Consider the following 13,421-nt stretch of genomic DNA (forward strand, 5'->3'; position numbering starts at 1 on the left):
GATTTCCCTGAGGTAAATAAGTCCATAAGAATTGGTTGCTCTGTTTTGTTAAAGGCTTGTTTGAAGCTCTCAGTGTGAATACAAATTTTAAAGCCTTTGGACATATTAGCCTTTGGCAAACAACACGGCTGTAGTGTAGTGTGTTTGAAGTGCGGGAACACACTGACGTGCGTTTCCGATGTGTGAAGTGCCTGCCCGTATGTGTATGCCTGTTTGTTGTCACAGCACAATAAGGATCCAGGTGGTTTGGATCTCCACGGGGATCTGTGTGTGAATTTGAGAGCGAGGCCTCAAAAGTTTGGTGAGCACCTGCGTGTTGTGAACATGGCAGACTACACAGAACTTGTCTCGACGATGAGAGGATGATGAAATGAAAAGAAAGCTGGATGGAAAGAGAGAGAACAGCTCTTAGACAGGCTTGAGCAACAGCGTCCATAACACTCATTTTTTATATTTTTCAGTTTTTCAGACTACTAATTTAGATAATATGTAATGATAATTCATAAAATTTACAGTGGAGCCAAAAAGTATTTAGTCAGCCACTGATTGTGCAAGTTCTCCTACTTAGAATAATGAGAGAGGTCTGTAATTTTCATCATAGGTACACTTCAACTATGAGAGACAAAATGAAAAAAAAAAATCCAGGAAATCTAACACAGTCTCATCCCAAAAAGTCATATAACTGACGTCTTGGGGCGTATTTTGACCATACGTCAATATCCGCCTTTTTAGGGCCCCCTTAAACGTCGGTAGATGGCAATCCCGGGCCGTCATACAACTGACGCTTTAGCTTTAACGTCAGTTAGGTGACGGGTTAGGTTTAGGTATGGGGTAGAGTTAGGATCCCATAACCTCATCTACCGACGTTTAAGGGGGCCCTAAAAAGGCGAATATTGACGTATGGTCAAAAGACGTCCCAAAACGTCAGTTATATAGACCGGGTTGGGAAATCACATTGTAGGATTTTTAAAGAATTTATTTGTAAATTATGGTGGAATTTAAGTAGGTCACCCACAAACCAGCAAGATTTCTGGCTTTCACAGACCTGTAACTTCTTCTATAAGAAGCTCTTCTGTCCTCTACTTGTTAGCTGTATTATTGGAACCTGTTTGAACCCGTTATCTGTATAAAAGACACCTGTCCGCAGCCTCAAACAGTCACACTCCAAACTCAACCATGGCCAAGACCAAAGAGCTGTCAAAGGACACCAGGAAGAAAACTGTAGACCTGCACCAGGCTGGGAAGAGTGAATTTACAATAGGCAAGCAGCTTGGTGTGAAAAAAAAAATCAACTGTGGGAGCAATTATAAGAAAATGGAAGACATACAAGACCACTGATAATCTCCCTCGATCTGGGGCTCCACGCAAGATCTCATCCCGTATGGTCAAAATGATCATGAGAACGGTGAAAAAAAATCCCAGAACTATACAGATGGACCTGATGAATGACCTGCAGAGAGCTGGGACCAAAGTAATAAAGGCTACCATAAGTAACACACTACACCGAGAGGGACTCAAATACTGCAGTGCCAGGTGATAAGAGCATTAAAATGAGAAAAAATAATGTAACAAAAAGAAATCAAAAGACATTTAGAATATTTAGAACATATATATATATATATATATATATATATATATATATATAAATCACACCACATGAGCTCAATACACTAAATTATCTCAATACCAGTTTTATTCAGGCACGAGGGAAACGTTGCGTCCTCTCTTCACTCCAGCCAATCACATTGACATCAAACTCAGTAATCAAGACATCACAGAGCAACAAAAGAGCGGCAAAGCGAAGCATGATGACAACACGACATTGTGAATGAAAGCCTCACGCATCTTCCATTGATTATCTTTCTAACCACCCAAAGCATGATTAATCAAACATGCTAATTAAACATTCAACCGATTGGCAGGGTGGAACAGAAGCAGTCATCAGCAACAGACTGTAAGGTGACTAATGACTCTAATTTACCACAACTTAATTGGGGGAACAAAAGAAAGGGCTGTTTGAACATGTGTGGCATGAAGAGGTGACAGGTGTGAATCTCACAGAGCCCTTAGAAAGGAAGAAATGTTGTGGAAAAAGACCCAAAGTAAAGATACTTTATTTCTTTTGTCATGGTACTTACCCTGACTTGACCCACAAACACATTGGCCTCTTCCTCCTTCACTGTCAGGTTTGTGGGCAAAGTGAGGTCAAAGGTGGGGTCGTTGTCATTAACATCTGTGACGACAATGCTGACGGTGGCAGTGGAAGTCTACAAATAAAGACATATTCATTAGATATCAGCAGGAATAAATTCAATATACATATGGAGAAGTTACAGGATCAGCATAGATGTTGGTTCTGAAACAAAAGTGTACCAATCTGTAATTCTTTGATTTTTAGAGGTCATTCAGGGTTATAATTATTTAATAAGAATTGACCCTTTTAACATTCCAGGGGTCTTCATTATAGACTTTCCATGACTTTTCAAAAAAGTGAAAAAAATAAAATAAAAAAAAAATATATATATATATATATATATATATATATATATATATATATATATATATATAAATTGATTACATTTGTCAAAAGAGAAAAATATGTAAAATTTGCCATCACTCTCTCGGGCCATTGTATAAGAAAATATGGAAGCTTGTTTCCACCACGGAATAAGACAATTTAAAAATAATAGCAACTTTTTTTTTCTTCTTTTTTCTCAGAATTGCGAGTTTATGTCACGCAATTGGGACTTTATAACATGCAGTTGCAAGCTTATGGAATTCTGAGAAAAAAAATAATATTTGAGAGTTTATAACTCACAATTCAGGGTTTATGCAATTCAGACTATATCATGCAATTTTGATTTTATATCACGCAATTCTGACTTTACATTACACAATTCTGACATTATATCACACAATTCTGAATTTATTTTACGCAATTATGACTTTATATATAACTCACAATTGTGAGTTTACATCTGAAATATTTTACATTCAAATATATTTAAATATATTTAATAAAAATTCTGAATTCTGAGATAAAGAGTCACAATTGGCTTTTTTATTTTGTATTCTGTGGCAGAAACAAGCTTCCGTAACACCCTCGCAGGAGCATTCATTGTTTTTTTGTGATTTACTGACAACACAATATAGCGTTACAAATGTGTATTTTTTTTTTAAATTGTTTAAAACTTTACTAGATTTGCAGTGTTCTTAACTGTGAAAGTGCGTCATTATGGTTTGTGAAAAGGGTCCATATTGTTGAATGGCAAGAAGAATGTTGATCCATGATTATGGCAGTTTTAATAACTTTTTTTTTTTTTTTTACAAAAATCAGACCCCGAACCATTTGCAGAGTTTACTGACATTCACCCATCTGCCAGTCATTTTTTATTTATTTATTTATTTTTAGCTTTTGTCTTCCCTAAAAAAAAAAAAAAAATCGGTTACTCGGTTCTCTCTAGAAGGGGGAACGAGTATTGTGTAAGTTAGCTTACGCTAAAGGAAAGTTTCATCTTCTTGAAATATTGAAGCCAATAAATTTTCCTTCATTTTATATTCATTGTCAACACAGTGCAGCAGCTAGCAGACATAGAGCAGGGTGTGACAGCCCGGCGTGACGTCACTGAAGGGCACTCGCGCACTCATCGCGTCATAGCCCGCCAGAATGGGCGTGGCTTAGCGTATATAAGCGTGGCTCGGAGGCTGTCTCCTTTGGTCCGTGGCATGAGCACAGCAGATTACTTAATACTCGTTCCCTCTTCTAGAGAGAACCGAGGTTACGTTAGGTAACGATACGTTCTCTTACGAGAGGTTCTCTCGTATTGCACAAGTTAGCTTACGCTACGGGAACCCTTTGTCAATGGCGTGCACGTCAAGCATCCACTCATGAATCTCATGGAATCCCAGGAAGCCCAGATTAAGTAGGGAAATAAAGCAGCCAGCAACGCTGGCCGGCACAAGTACATAAGCACTCATAGGGAATACAGAGTGGCGCCGCCGGTCCGTATGAGCATGTAGCATTTTAACCCAATTTAGTGCAGCTCAACCAGGAGAGCTAAGTCACGTGAGAGTAGCCTGTGCACGATCTGATCTGGACAGAATGTACATCTCAATTATACTGACAGGAGTTTAGCCTGCAGAGCGAGAACTTCCAGGTTATAGAACCTAACAAAGTTGGACGGGGAGGCCCAGCCTGCTGCCACACATATGTCATGAATAGAAATTCCGCTGGACCATGACCACGACGTGGCCATGCCTCTAGTGAAGCCCTTACGCCCAAAGGGCATTGCAAACCTTTTGACACATAGGCAGCTGCAATAGCGTCCACTATCCATCTGGACAGGCTTTGTTTTGAGGTGGCCAGACCCTTGTTGCACCCACCGAACAAACAAAAAAGCTGCTCCGAGCACCTGAAAGGGACGGAACTTGTAATGTAAGCCCTCAGCACCCTAACCGGGCAGAGGAGAATAACATCGCTCTCGCTATCGGATGCTGGCAGAGCCGATAGAAAAATGACCTGCGCTCTGAACGGAGTGCCAATCACTTTAGGGACATAGCCATGTCTAGGTTTGAATATGACTTTAAAGTCATTCGGTCCAAACTCAAGACACAGCACTGACAGACAGCGCATGTAACGCCGCCTTCACACTGGCAGTTGAAATCAGCTCCGATGCGGCTGCGAAACGACCGGAAGTCATTCATTTCCTATGGAGATTCGCAGGCCGCATGCGAATGGGTCCGAAACGGGTCCGACCGAGTGCGGTGCGAAGAAAATCGTGTCCGTTGGTCATCCGGATGCGTTCAAAAATTTGAACTCGTGGAAAATCTACGGACGGTTCCTATCCGACAATTCCAGCGGAAGTTGACCGTTGCTATAGACCTTATTCAGAGCAGCGCCATGACAGGTGTGATAGTGAGGCTGTGAGGGATAGACTTACCGTGTTTCCAATGGCATCCGCTGTAAAAAGCTGAATAAAGCTCCTAGATTACTTACAATTTTCCACAACTTACATTGTCAGGAGTTTTTTGTCAACTGCAATTTCTTAGAAAGATATTTTTCCAGTGTTTCATGAGCAGAACAATCCGAAAACACATTAAATAACAATACAGCCAATTGAAGAGATGCAAGTCTATCCCTCACAGTCTCGCTTTCATTCTCATTAAAAATCAAAGATGGCGCTGCCGTGAATAAGGCGTATGGTACTGATAAACAAACCTGAATTATTAACTTTTAATAAAATAAATAATGATTTTATAACGATAAGTTGTCATGTCGTTTTTTTTATTTTCATGACTTTCTAACGTTTATAAGGGCAGTTAATACAATTAAATTGAAGGTAGACATTGAACTATTGACCACTATATCACATTTTTTAGCCGACCTGACATGTCAACGTCCTCAGCAACTTTCCTCACGCAGCATAACCCTCATCAGAGAGATCATACAGAACTGACAGAATCAACTTTTAATCTCTCCGCCATTTTTGTTCTATTCGCGTCCGACGCTTTTCACTGTGTAGTACGACGTCCGTTGGGAACGTATTGCGTATTACGGAGCTGATTTAAACTGCCAGTGTGAAGGTGGCGTAAGACTCCCACACGTTTGACTGATGATAGAAACAGTCAGAAAAACGGTTTTGAGTGATAGGTACTTAAGATTCACGGTATCTAATGGTTAAAAAGGATATGCTTTCAGGGCCTCGAGGACCTAAAAAAATCCCACATAGGAACCGACAGGGGGCGAGGGGATTTATTCTCCTAGATGCACTTTTGAGCGGGCACGGGAGTTACATTTGTATATGACGCACTGATCGCTTTGGATGGGGAGCGTTTTGTGACAACTTCGAGACACGTGGGTGGCGTCTGCAGAGAGGTGTGTGTTAATAAGCGTGTGCGCTAGTGAGCGGGCATGGGACTTATATTCATTCCCTGACCGTTATTGGGCAGTTTTGGCCATATGCAACAGCGGACAGAGAGTAGGCGTGGGCATGGGCTGAATGTACCAGCGTACGTCGTCGAGACTCAGCCGTCTTTTCCCTCTTGCTGCCGCTAGAAGAGCTGACTGAGCACGAGGGTGGGACAAAGGTGCGCTGCTACCGCTTCCTCCATAGGTGGGATTGAGGTGTATCCCTTCTCGGCGGTGCCGTCCACTTGGGAGAGCGACACGGAGATTTGAGATTGGAGCCTCGCAGAGAACGGAGCGTACCACGATTTTGCAGGCTCCGTGTGGAGTTCTGGCAGGAAAGGCAGGCCTGGATGCGGGCGGTTGACGGCGGACTTCAATTGGACTTCAATAGACTTCCATTTTGAGAAAAAGTGGTGTCGCAGCAGCGAACACACACAGGAGAATAATGCTCTGAGAAGAAAAGGATACATCGCCGGATAGCGTCGCTCCTCAGACGGCGGTGGCTTCTCTCGGAGTCCAGCAATGCGGAGAGCTTCACTGAAGAGATGAAAATCAGGGAGACAGCCTCCGAGCCCCGCTTTTATACGCTAAGCCACGCTCATTCTGGACGTGACGTCCAGCGGACTCAGTGGTAGGCTGCTGCAATTGCCGCAGGGCAGCCAATGAGCACGCTAGACAGCCTGCTCTAGGTCTGCTAGCTGCTGCACTGCGTTGACAATGAATACAAAATTAAGAATAATGTTTTGGCTTCAATATCACGAAAAAGATGGATCTTTCCCATGGTGTAAGCTAACTACGCAATATGAGAGAACCTCTCGTAAGAGAATATTTAGTTTCTGACTCTATTCTAGAAACACTATATTTGCAGATGTGTAATCAATTCATAAGCAATTGAGATCCTGGGGCTTAAAAGTTTAATAGCACACAGTGAGGAATATAAATTCAACCGATCAGTCAAGATCAGCATGTAGAGTTTAAATCCCAGTGGGATGTCTATGAAAAATTAATTCACAAAAAGGGGGGTGGGTTTTTAATTATATATTCACAGATGAAGTTTGTTGTTTACAGAGGTGCACTATAAAAGTGTGCTTTTTTGTGCTTTAATGAGACTCTAAGATCACATGCAAAGAGAGTACATTTCTGTCAAGAGGCTTCATCACCATCAAACACACACACGCACACACTACCTGCAAGACTAGTGCAAAACGAATCTGCTGAACCCAACTGAAGGCTGTTTGATCTCAAGAATGTGAGCTGCACTGAATATTTAATTTGATATCATTATCACGTTTTAAGAGGTGGAGGTCAGGTAAATGACATTGATTAATAAGCCGCATGGCACTTTCCGTGACCATGTTCTAAAACGTAAATGATTTAATGGACTTGTTTGACCAGATGAAAGTCAGTTATGTTGCACAGGGAGAGATTAAGGCACATCCCTCTGTCTCGAAATGCTTTTACTTTAACATGTCTGCCTCACTTCAAAAGTCCATCTTCATCAGCTTTACACATACCAGCCTGTGCTTGAGAAATGAGCTTCATGCAGTCATTTAGCACACCAGCGTTTCCGTTCGCTGAAGTTCGCTCATTAGAGAAGCTAAGCTGATAAAAAGGTGAATGTGTAAACAGAATGAGTAACGAGTCTAATTACAGAACATCTTTAAGGAGTTTTTTGACAGTAATGACTGTGCAAAAGAAATAAAATAATTAATACAAAATCATCATCGCTGCCCGATGAAACTCGCGTATGTCCAAAACGGTTACTTTTCAGGAAGTGAAAAAAAAAACATGTAATTTCAAAAGCAGCTGAACGTAGCGTTGTCATGCTTGGTACAACATCTTTAAATGTAACCATATTCTTGCCAGTGTCATTATATAATCCACATTTGATTTGACCCAAAATCGAGTTTAAATGGACATACGTGCATATTGTGCAGTATCGGTGTTCGATACACGTTCTTCCGATCATTAATTAGAATGACCAAATCGCGTTTCATACTGACAGATGAATAGGATACGCTCAGTTTATTAAATAGCCAACATCTCAGTTTATCAAATACGCTCAGTTTATTAAATGTCTCTTGCAAACTGTGAAGAGACAATGAATCAATACACTGACATGGCGATGCTAGACTGCCTACCGTAATTTTGTCACTCCTCTCCACTATGTCTGGCATCAGGGGGGAAAACGTTTACCTCGATAAAGTTAGGCCTACTGTAAAGGACAGTCTTGAGAACAGTTGTCAAAAACAAAAGTTTGATGATACTTTACCTCACAGTGTTATTCGGCAATCTAATGCTGAGCTTGGCTGTTTACACCTGGCCACTTGACTTCATGTGTTTTCTCAGATCGGATAGTTATCTGATTTATCAAAACGATTCCATTTACACCTGGTCACATAAATGTGTTTTTGCGAAACGGATATAAATCCGATCTTCAATTCACGCGCCTATATGCAGATTTAATGAAGTGCACGTCACCGAAAGCAACAGATATGACCTGAATTTTATTGATCATCGGCTAATTTCAAAAGACAGCAATAACAGAGCGGAAACAGTCCTGGTAAGATCATTTAGTTTCTTTAGGCTACTTTTAATGAAGATGGTAGTGTTAATCATCTGCGTCTTACTTTCACTTTGATTTGCGATAGATTGCGGTACGTTGGCTTGATAGGCGTTCAGCCCCAGACAGCAAACTGACATTGAATCAACGTGGAAACGACGTCTCTCATGACATCGAAACAATGTTGATTTTGCTCATCGAATTAACGTTGAACCAACGTCAGACGCGGCATTCTTCAAAGCTAAATGAAAATCGGAAATTGGTTTGCTTTCATAACGTTGAAACAACGTTGATTTCAAGTTGATTTTCCGCTAGTTTTAAAAGAATGACGCATCTGACGTTGGTTCAACGTTAATTCGATGAGCAAAACAATGTCAGATCAACGTTGTTTCAATGTCATGTTTCCACGTTGATTCAATGTCAGTATGCTATCTGGGGCTGCTCATCTGAGGTGATGCGTGTCGCAGTAGCGTCATCATATCTGACTAAAATAACATGACATATAGCCTATAATACGCTCTCACACATTTACTTTTTAGCATTTTTTTGGAAGGAGTAAAATTTACATATGTGGTTTCAACAACCAGATGTCCACTTTCTGGAATGGGGCCCAGACCACCTCCTGAAGTGGTTTGAGCGATCAGATTCTAATCCGTCTCAAATGCGTTTCGGGGGGGACATTTACACCTGGTCTTTTCACGATCGGATAGCTATCCGATCACAGAAAACGCACGAAGTGGTCAGGTGTTTGCTATTATGAAGCTTCATGAGACCGGCGAGATGCCTCCACAGGGCGGGGAGAAACGCTGCGTGATTGACAGCTTTGACAGCAAATGGATATACGTGAAAATCAGATGACATGATTTCACAGCTTTTCATTGGTCATTTAGATAATGTGAAGCATGCTGTATAGAAAGCCTAAGTCCCTCCCCTTCCGGTCGACCACCATGGGACCTTATTTCGGAAAAATATTGAATGGTAGTCAATGGCGAGAGACAACAAATATTTTGATCTCGTTTGAATTGTGCCCTGAATTACACATATGATGTTTTTCATTTTAAAGTAAAGAAAGTCGCAGTTTGATGTAAAACCGTTGAGGTATAAGACTGTGAAAATACGTAATTACAAAGACTACAAACCCCAAAGGCGCACATTTTCTCTCAATGAATGAAGCTAACTTTACTGAGGCTGTCTGTCATTGTTTCTACAGTCTTACGTTATAATCGTAACGTTACGCCGTCATACCTGAGTGTTTTGTACCAAACTGCACACACACGAGCAGCGGATCTCGTTTCGTTTACCGGGAGATGTATTTCACAGAGCGATTTTTACATAAAACTAAATGTTACTCTTCTGTTGTATGACAAACTGCGACGTTTTTGACTTTCAGAATTATCTTTTAAATTGACAAACATCATATGTGTAATTGAGGGCACAGTTCAGACGGAATAAAAAGATAAGTTGTCTCTCGCCATTGACTACCATTCATATTTTTTCCGAAATAAGGTCCCATGAGCCGGAAGCGGAGGGGCGGGACTTAGGCTCTCTATACGGAAATGAACCTGGACTTTCTATCCGTCGAAAAATCTCAAAATGGACATACGCGGTTTTCATCGGACAGCGACGTTATATAGGAACAGTTTTCTGCAGCTTTGTTTGTGATTGTGCTGAAAGACCATAATAGAGGAAGTTTGAAGCAAAAGGAACATTCATCAGAAAATATATGATAAAGAGAAGAAGCGAAGTGATTAGACATTTCACTCAGAACAGCTGTCAGACAGTGGTGTAGTGCTGATATTGTGGGATGGATAGAGTCTCACCCCTCCTGGCTGGCCATCAGAAGCAGTGACGATCAGCCGATACTGGTCAATAGTCTCTCTGTCCAGAGGTTTGGCCAGCAGCAGGAGACCTATACTGAACAGACACAAAACACTCTTGTTAAAACTTTCTATTCAATTGATTACCACCATGTCCATTTGGCGGCTCTGTATGGTGACCAGAGACCATTAAGAAACATATACCAGAACTGTACAAATATTCAGATTAGATGTGTCAAATCAGTGATGTCAAACATAATTGATTCTCATAACCAGTTACGATGCACTAAATTTGAATGTGATTATAATTAAATAGCCAGCCCGTTCTCATCCTTTAACGTCATATAGAACGCTATATGCAAAAACGGCGCTATACTACGCACATGGCACCCTTTATATAAGGGTGCCATGTATATAACATGCGAACCCAAGACGTTATAAATCCTTTAGCGTGAATATGACACACACACCCTACCCCACACCTAAACTTAGCCCTCACAGCGCGTGTTATATTAACGCTAACGGGTGCCATGTGCGTAGTATAGCGCCGTTTTGTCATATAGCGTTCCATATGACGTTAAAGGATGAGAATGCGTTGAAATAGCAGTCCAAATTAGTGCATAACATCTCTGAATCTCTGAAGAAGAACTCTGAATCTTATGGACTATTCTTATAGTCCACGTAAGTATATTACACGTTTAAGGTGCCTTTATCATTTTTGGAGCTTGACATCCTTACACTTTCATTATGTAGAAAGAAAAATCAGTATGAACAAAGGAAGTAAACCCATATAGGTTAGTAAATGATGACAGATTGTAAAAATGTGGGCTGAACTATCCATTTAAAGGCATAACTTTTCATAATTGTGAGAATTATTATGAGGTAGAACGCATACGCCAACTCAGAACTGAAAGATCAGAAATTGTGCCATGGAAATTGTATTCAGGATAACATTTTAAGGTGTGTTCATAACCTGATTTGCATAATTCCTTTGGTGCTAAAACAATGCAGACGGTAAATAATCATTGGTATCAATGGGTGCAATACAGCATATCTGTGATCATCCACGCAGAACCACAGCCACAGGGACGGCATTATCATCCAGAGACCAATAGGATTTCTGCAAATCATGGCTTCATCCAACAGTGCGCTCACATGTGTGTGTATGTATGGGGGTGTTGTTGGATGAGGATGGACAGACCGGTTCCTGTTAACATTGCAGTCACACACAGCAGAAAAAGCAGGCTGCTGTGCTGCTTGCTCGTGTGTGTGTGTGTGTCTATGTAGAATTATATTCCTCCTCAGTTGACCCCTGCAAAAGCGATATTGAACGTGTCCTCTGAAGCCTGTGAAACAGGCGTATAAAACACTTCAGTGGCCGGGATTCTCTTTTCTTTCGGCATCACAAACCTTCTGTCAAGCACATAGCATTCACGGCAAAGTCTTTAAATTTTAACATCGTTTTTTAATGACTCTTCAACTGTCTTTGCTGTTTCTTCAACAGGCAAAATCCTTTGGAAGACAAATCAATGAAGGAAGGTTTTATTTCAGCAGTCACCCCAGAAAACATCTCTGCAGCTATTTCTATCAATGAGATTAAATGAGATGAGATGAGACAGAAAAAAGAGAAGAGATCAACTGAGACTAGATGAGAAATATGTGGTGTGGCACAAAATTGAGATGAGATGAAGCTAGACGAGGCAAGTGAAAGGAGAAGAGACAAAATGAGATGAGATAAGAAACATAATGAGAGAAAAGAGAAGAGAATACATGTTGAGTGAGAAGTGATGAGAAATGATGAGAAGATGCAATACGAGGAGATAACCAGATTCAATGGAATCAGATAAGGCATGCAGAGAAAGGTACAGATTAGTGTTAATTTCGTTAACGAAAACTAAACGAAAATATTTTCGTCAACGCACATTTTTCACCGAACGAAAACTAGACGAGACGAGACTAAAATCCCCACTAATAAACAATAACTGGGACTAAATCAGGAATAATTTTCGTAGACTAATAAAGACGAGACGAAAATGCAGATCGGTAAATAAAGACTGGGCTAAAATCTATGGACATTTTAGTTCACGAACAAAGACGAGACGAAAATTACATATTATTATATGATATGGTTTTGTCAAATCCTGTCTCCTCCTCCGCCTCCTCCTCGTCAGCTCTTCCGCCACACACCCACTTTCAAACCTGGAGCGGGCGGGCACAGTCAGAGTAGCCTACACAACACGGAGCAGACAGGAGCTGGATTCACGGAGTGACGGCGGCGGCGACAGGTTAAAAGTAAAAGATGCTTTGCACGGGGCTCGGGAGAAAGAAGAGACGTGATATATGGGCACATTTTGTTACAATGATAAACTAACTAATGATGGCTAACTTTCATAGCATTTAGTATCCAGGCTGGCTATGTTGCGTTAGCTTCTTAGCACGTAGCGACCGTAGCCACTTGTTGATAGAATTGTATGTGAAGTTAAATTTATGCTAACTTAGATATGTTATACTGTCCGGGCAACTATAGTTTCAGTTACATTTGATTAAAGCAGACAGACACTTTAAAAAGATTAGTTAAAAAGATTTCATACGTTCTAGCAAGCTATGCCTTGTTTCACCTTAAATACTGTACCTTTATATACCATGTGAACTAGCTGGCAGGAAAGCACTTTTGTTGTATCAGTTGGAGTTTTTTTTTTTTTTTCACAACATTGACATCAAATCTATTTATTTTATTATTCTATGTGAACTAGCTTTAAACAGCCAGCACTTGTGTTAAGTTCATAATACACTTTATTTTATTTATTTGTTTCCTTTGTCAGGTGTATTTTATTTGTTTTAATGCAAGCATTTGTGTTTGTGTCTTTTAACCTTAACAATGTTCAAAATAAATATGCAAATATTGTCAGAACATCTTCCATGTCTGCATGTGTTCCTTAAAATTGTGTTTTTTTTATCAAAAAGATGAGAGAAAATGTTGAAATGTGAAATGATTTTAGGAAATGTTAAATATTATCTGCTGACAAAAAAGTAAAAGGTTAAAATGATGTCCTGACTAAAACTAGACTAAAATGTTGACAGTTTTTTTTTTTGTTGACTAAAACTAAACGAATAAAATTATGTTTTCTTGGAC

At 40.3% G+C, this 13,421-nt stretch overlaps 1 protein-coding gene across 2 annotated transcripts in view; it reads right to left on the reverse strand.

Annotated features, from left to right (window-relative positions):
- The window catches only part of pcdh15a (protocadherin-related 15a), a 409,861-nt gene that overhangs the window by 136,994 nt on the left and 259,446 nt on the right, over positions 1-13,421 (reverse strand). For both annotated transcript variants that reach the window (XM_089117218.1, XM_089117217.1), the window contains 2 exons: positions 10,292-10,385; positions 2,139-2,267 (listed from right to left, as the gene is read on the reverse strand). In XM_089117218.1, coding sequence (XP_088973344.1) covers positions 2,139-2,267; positions 10,292-10,385 — 223 coding nt within the window. The remainder of the gene's footprint in view (positions 1-2,138; positions 2,268-10,291; positions 10,386-13,421) is intronic.

Source organism: Pimephales promelas, chromosome 11 (assembly GCF_988280905.1).
Source record: "Pimephales promelas chromosome 11, fPimPro1.hap1.1, whole genome shotgun sequence".
NCBI lineage: Eukaryota > Metazoa > Chordata > Actinopteri > Cypriniformes > Leuciscidae > Pimephales > Pimephales promelas.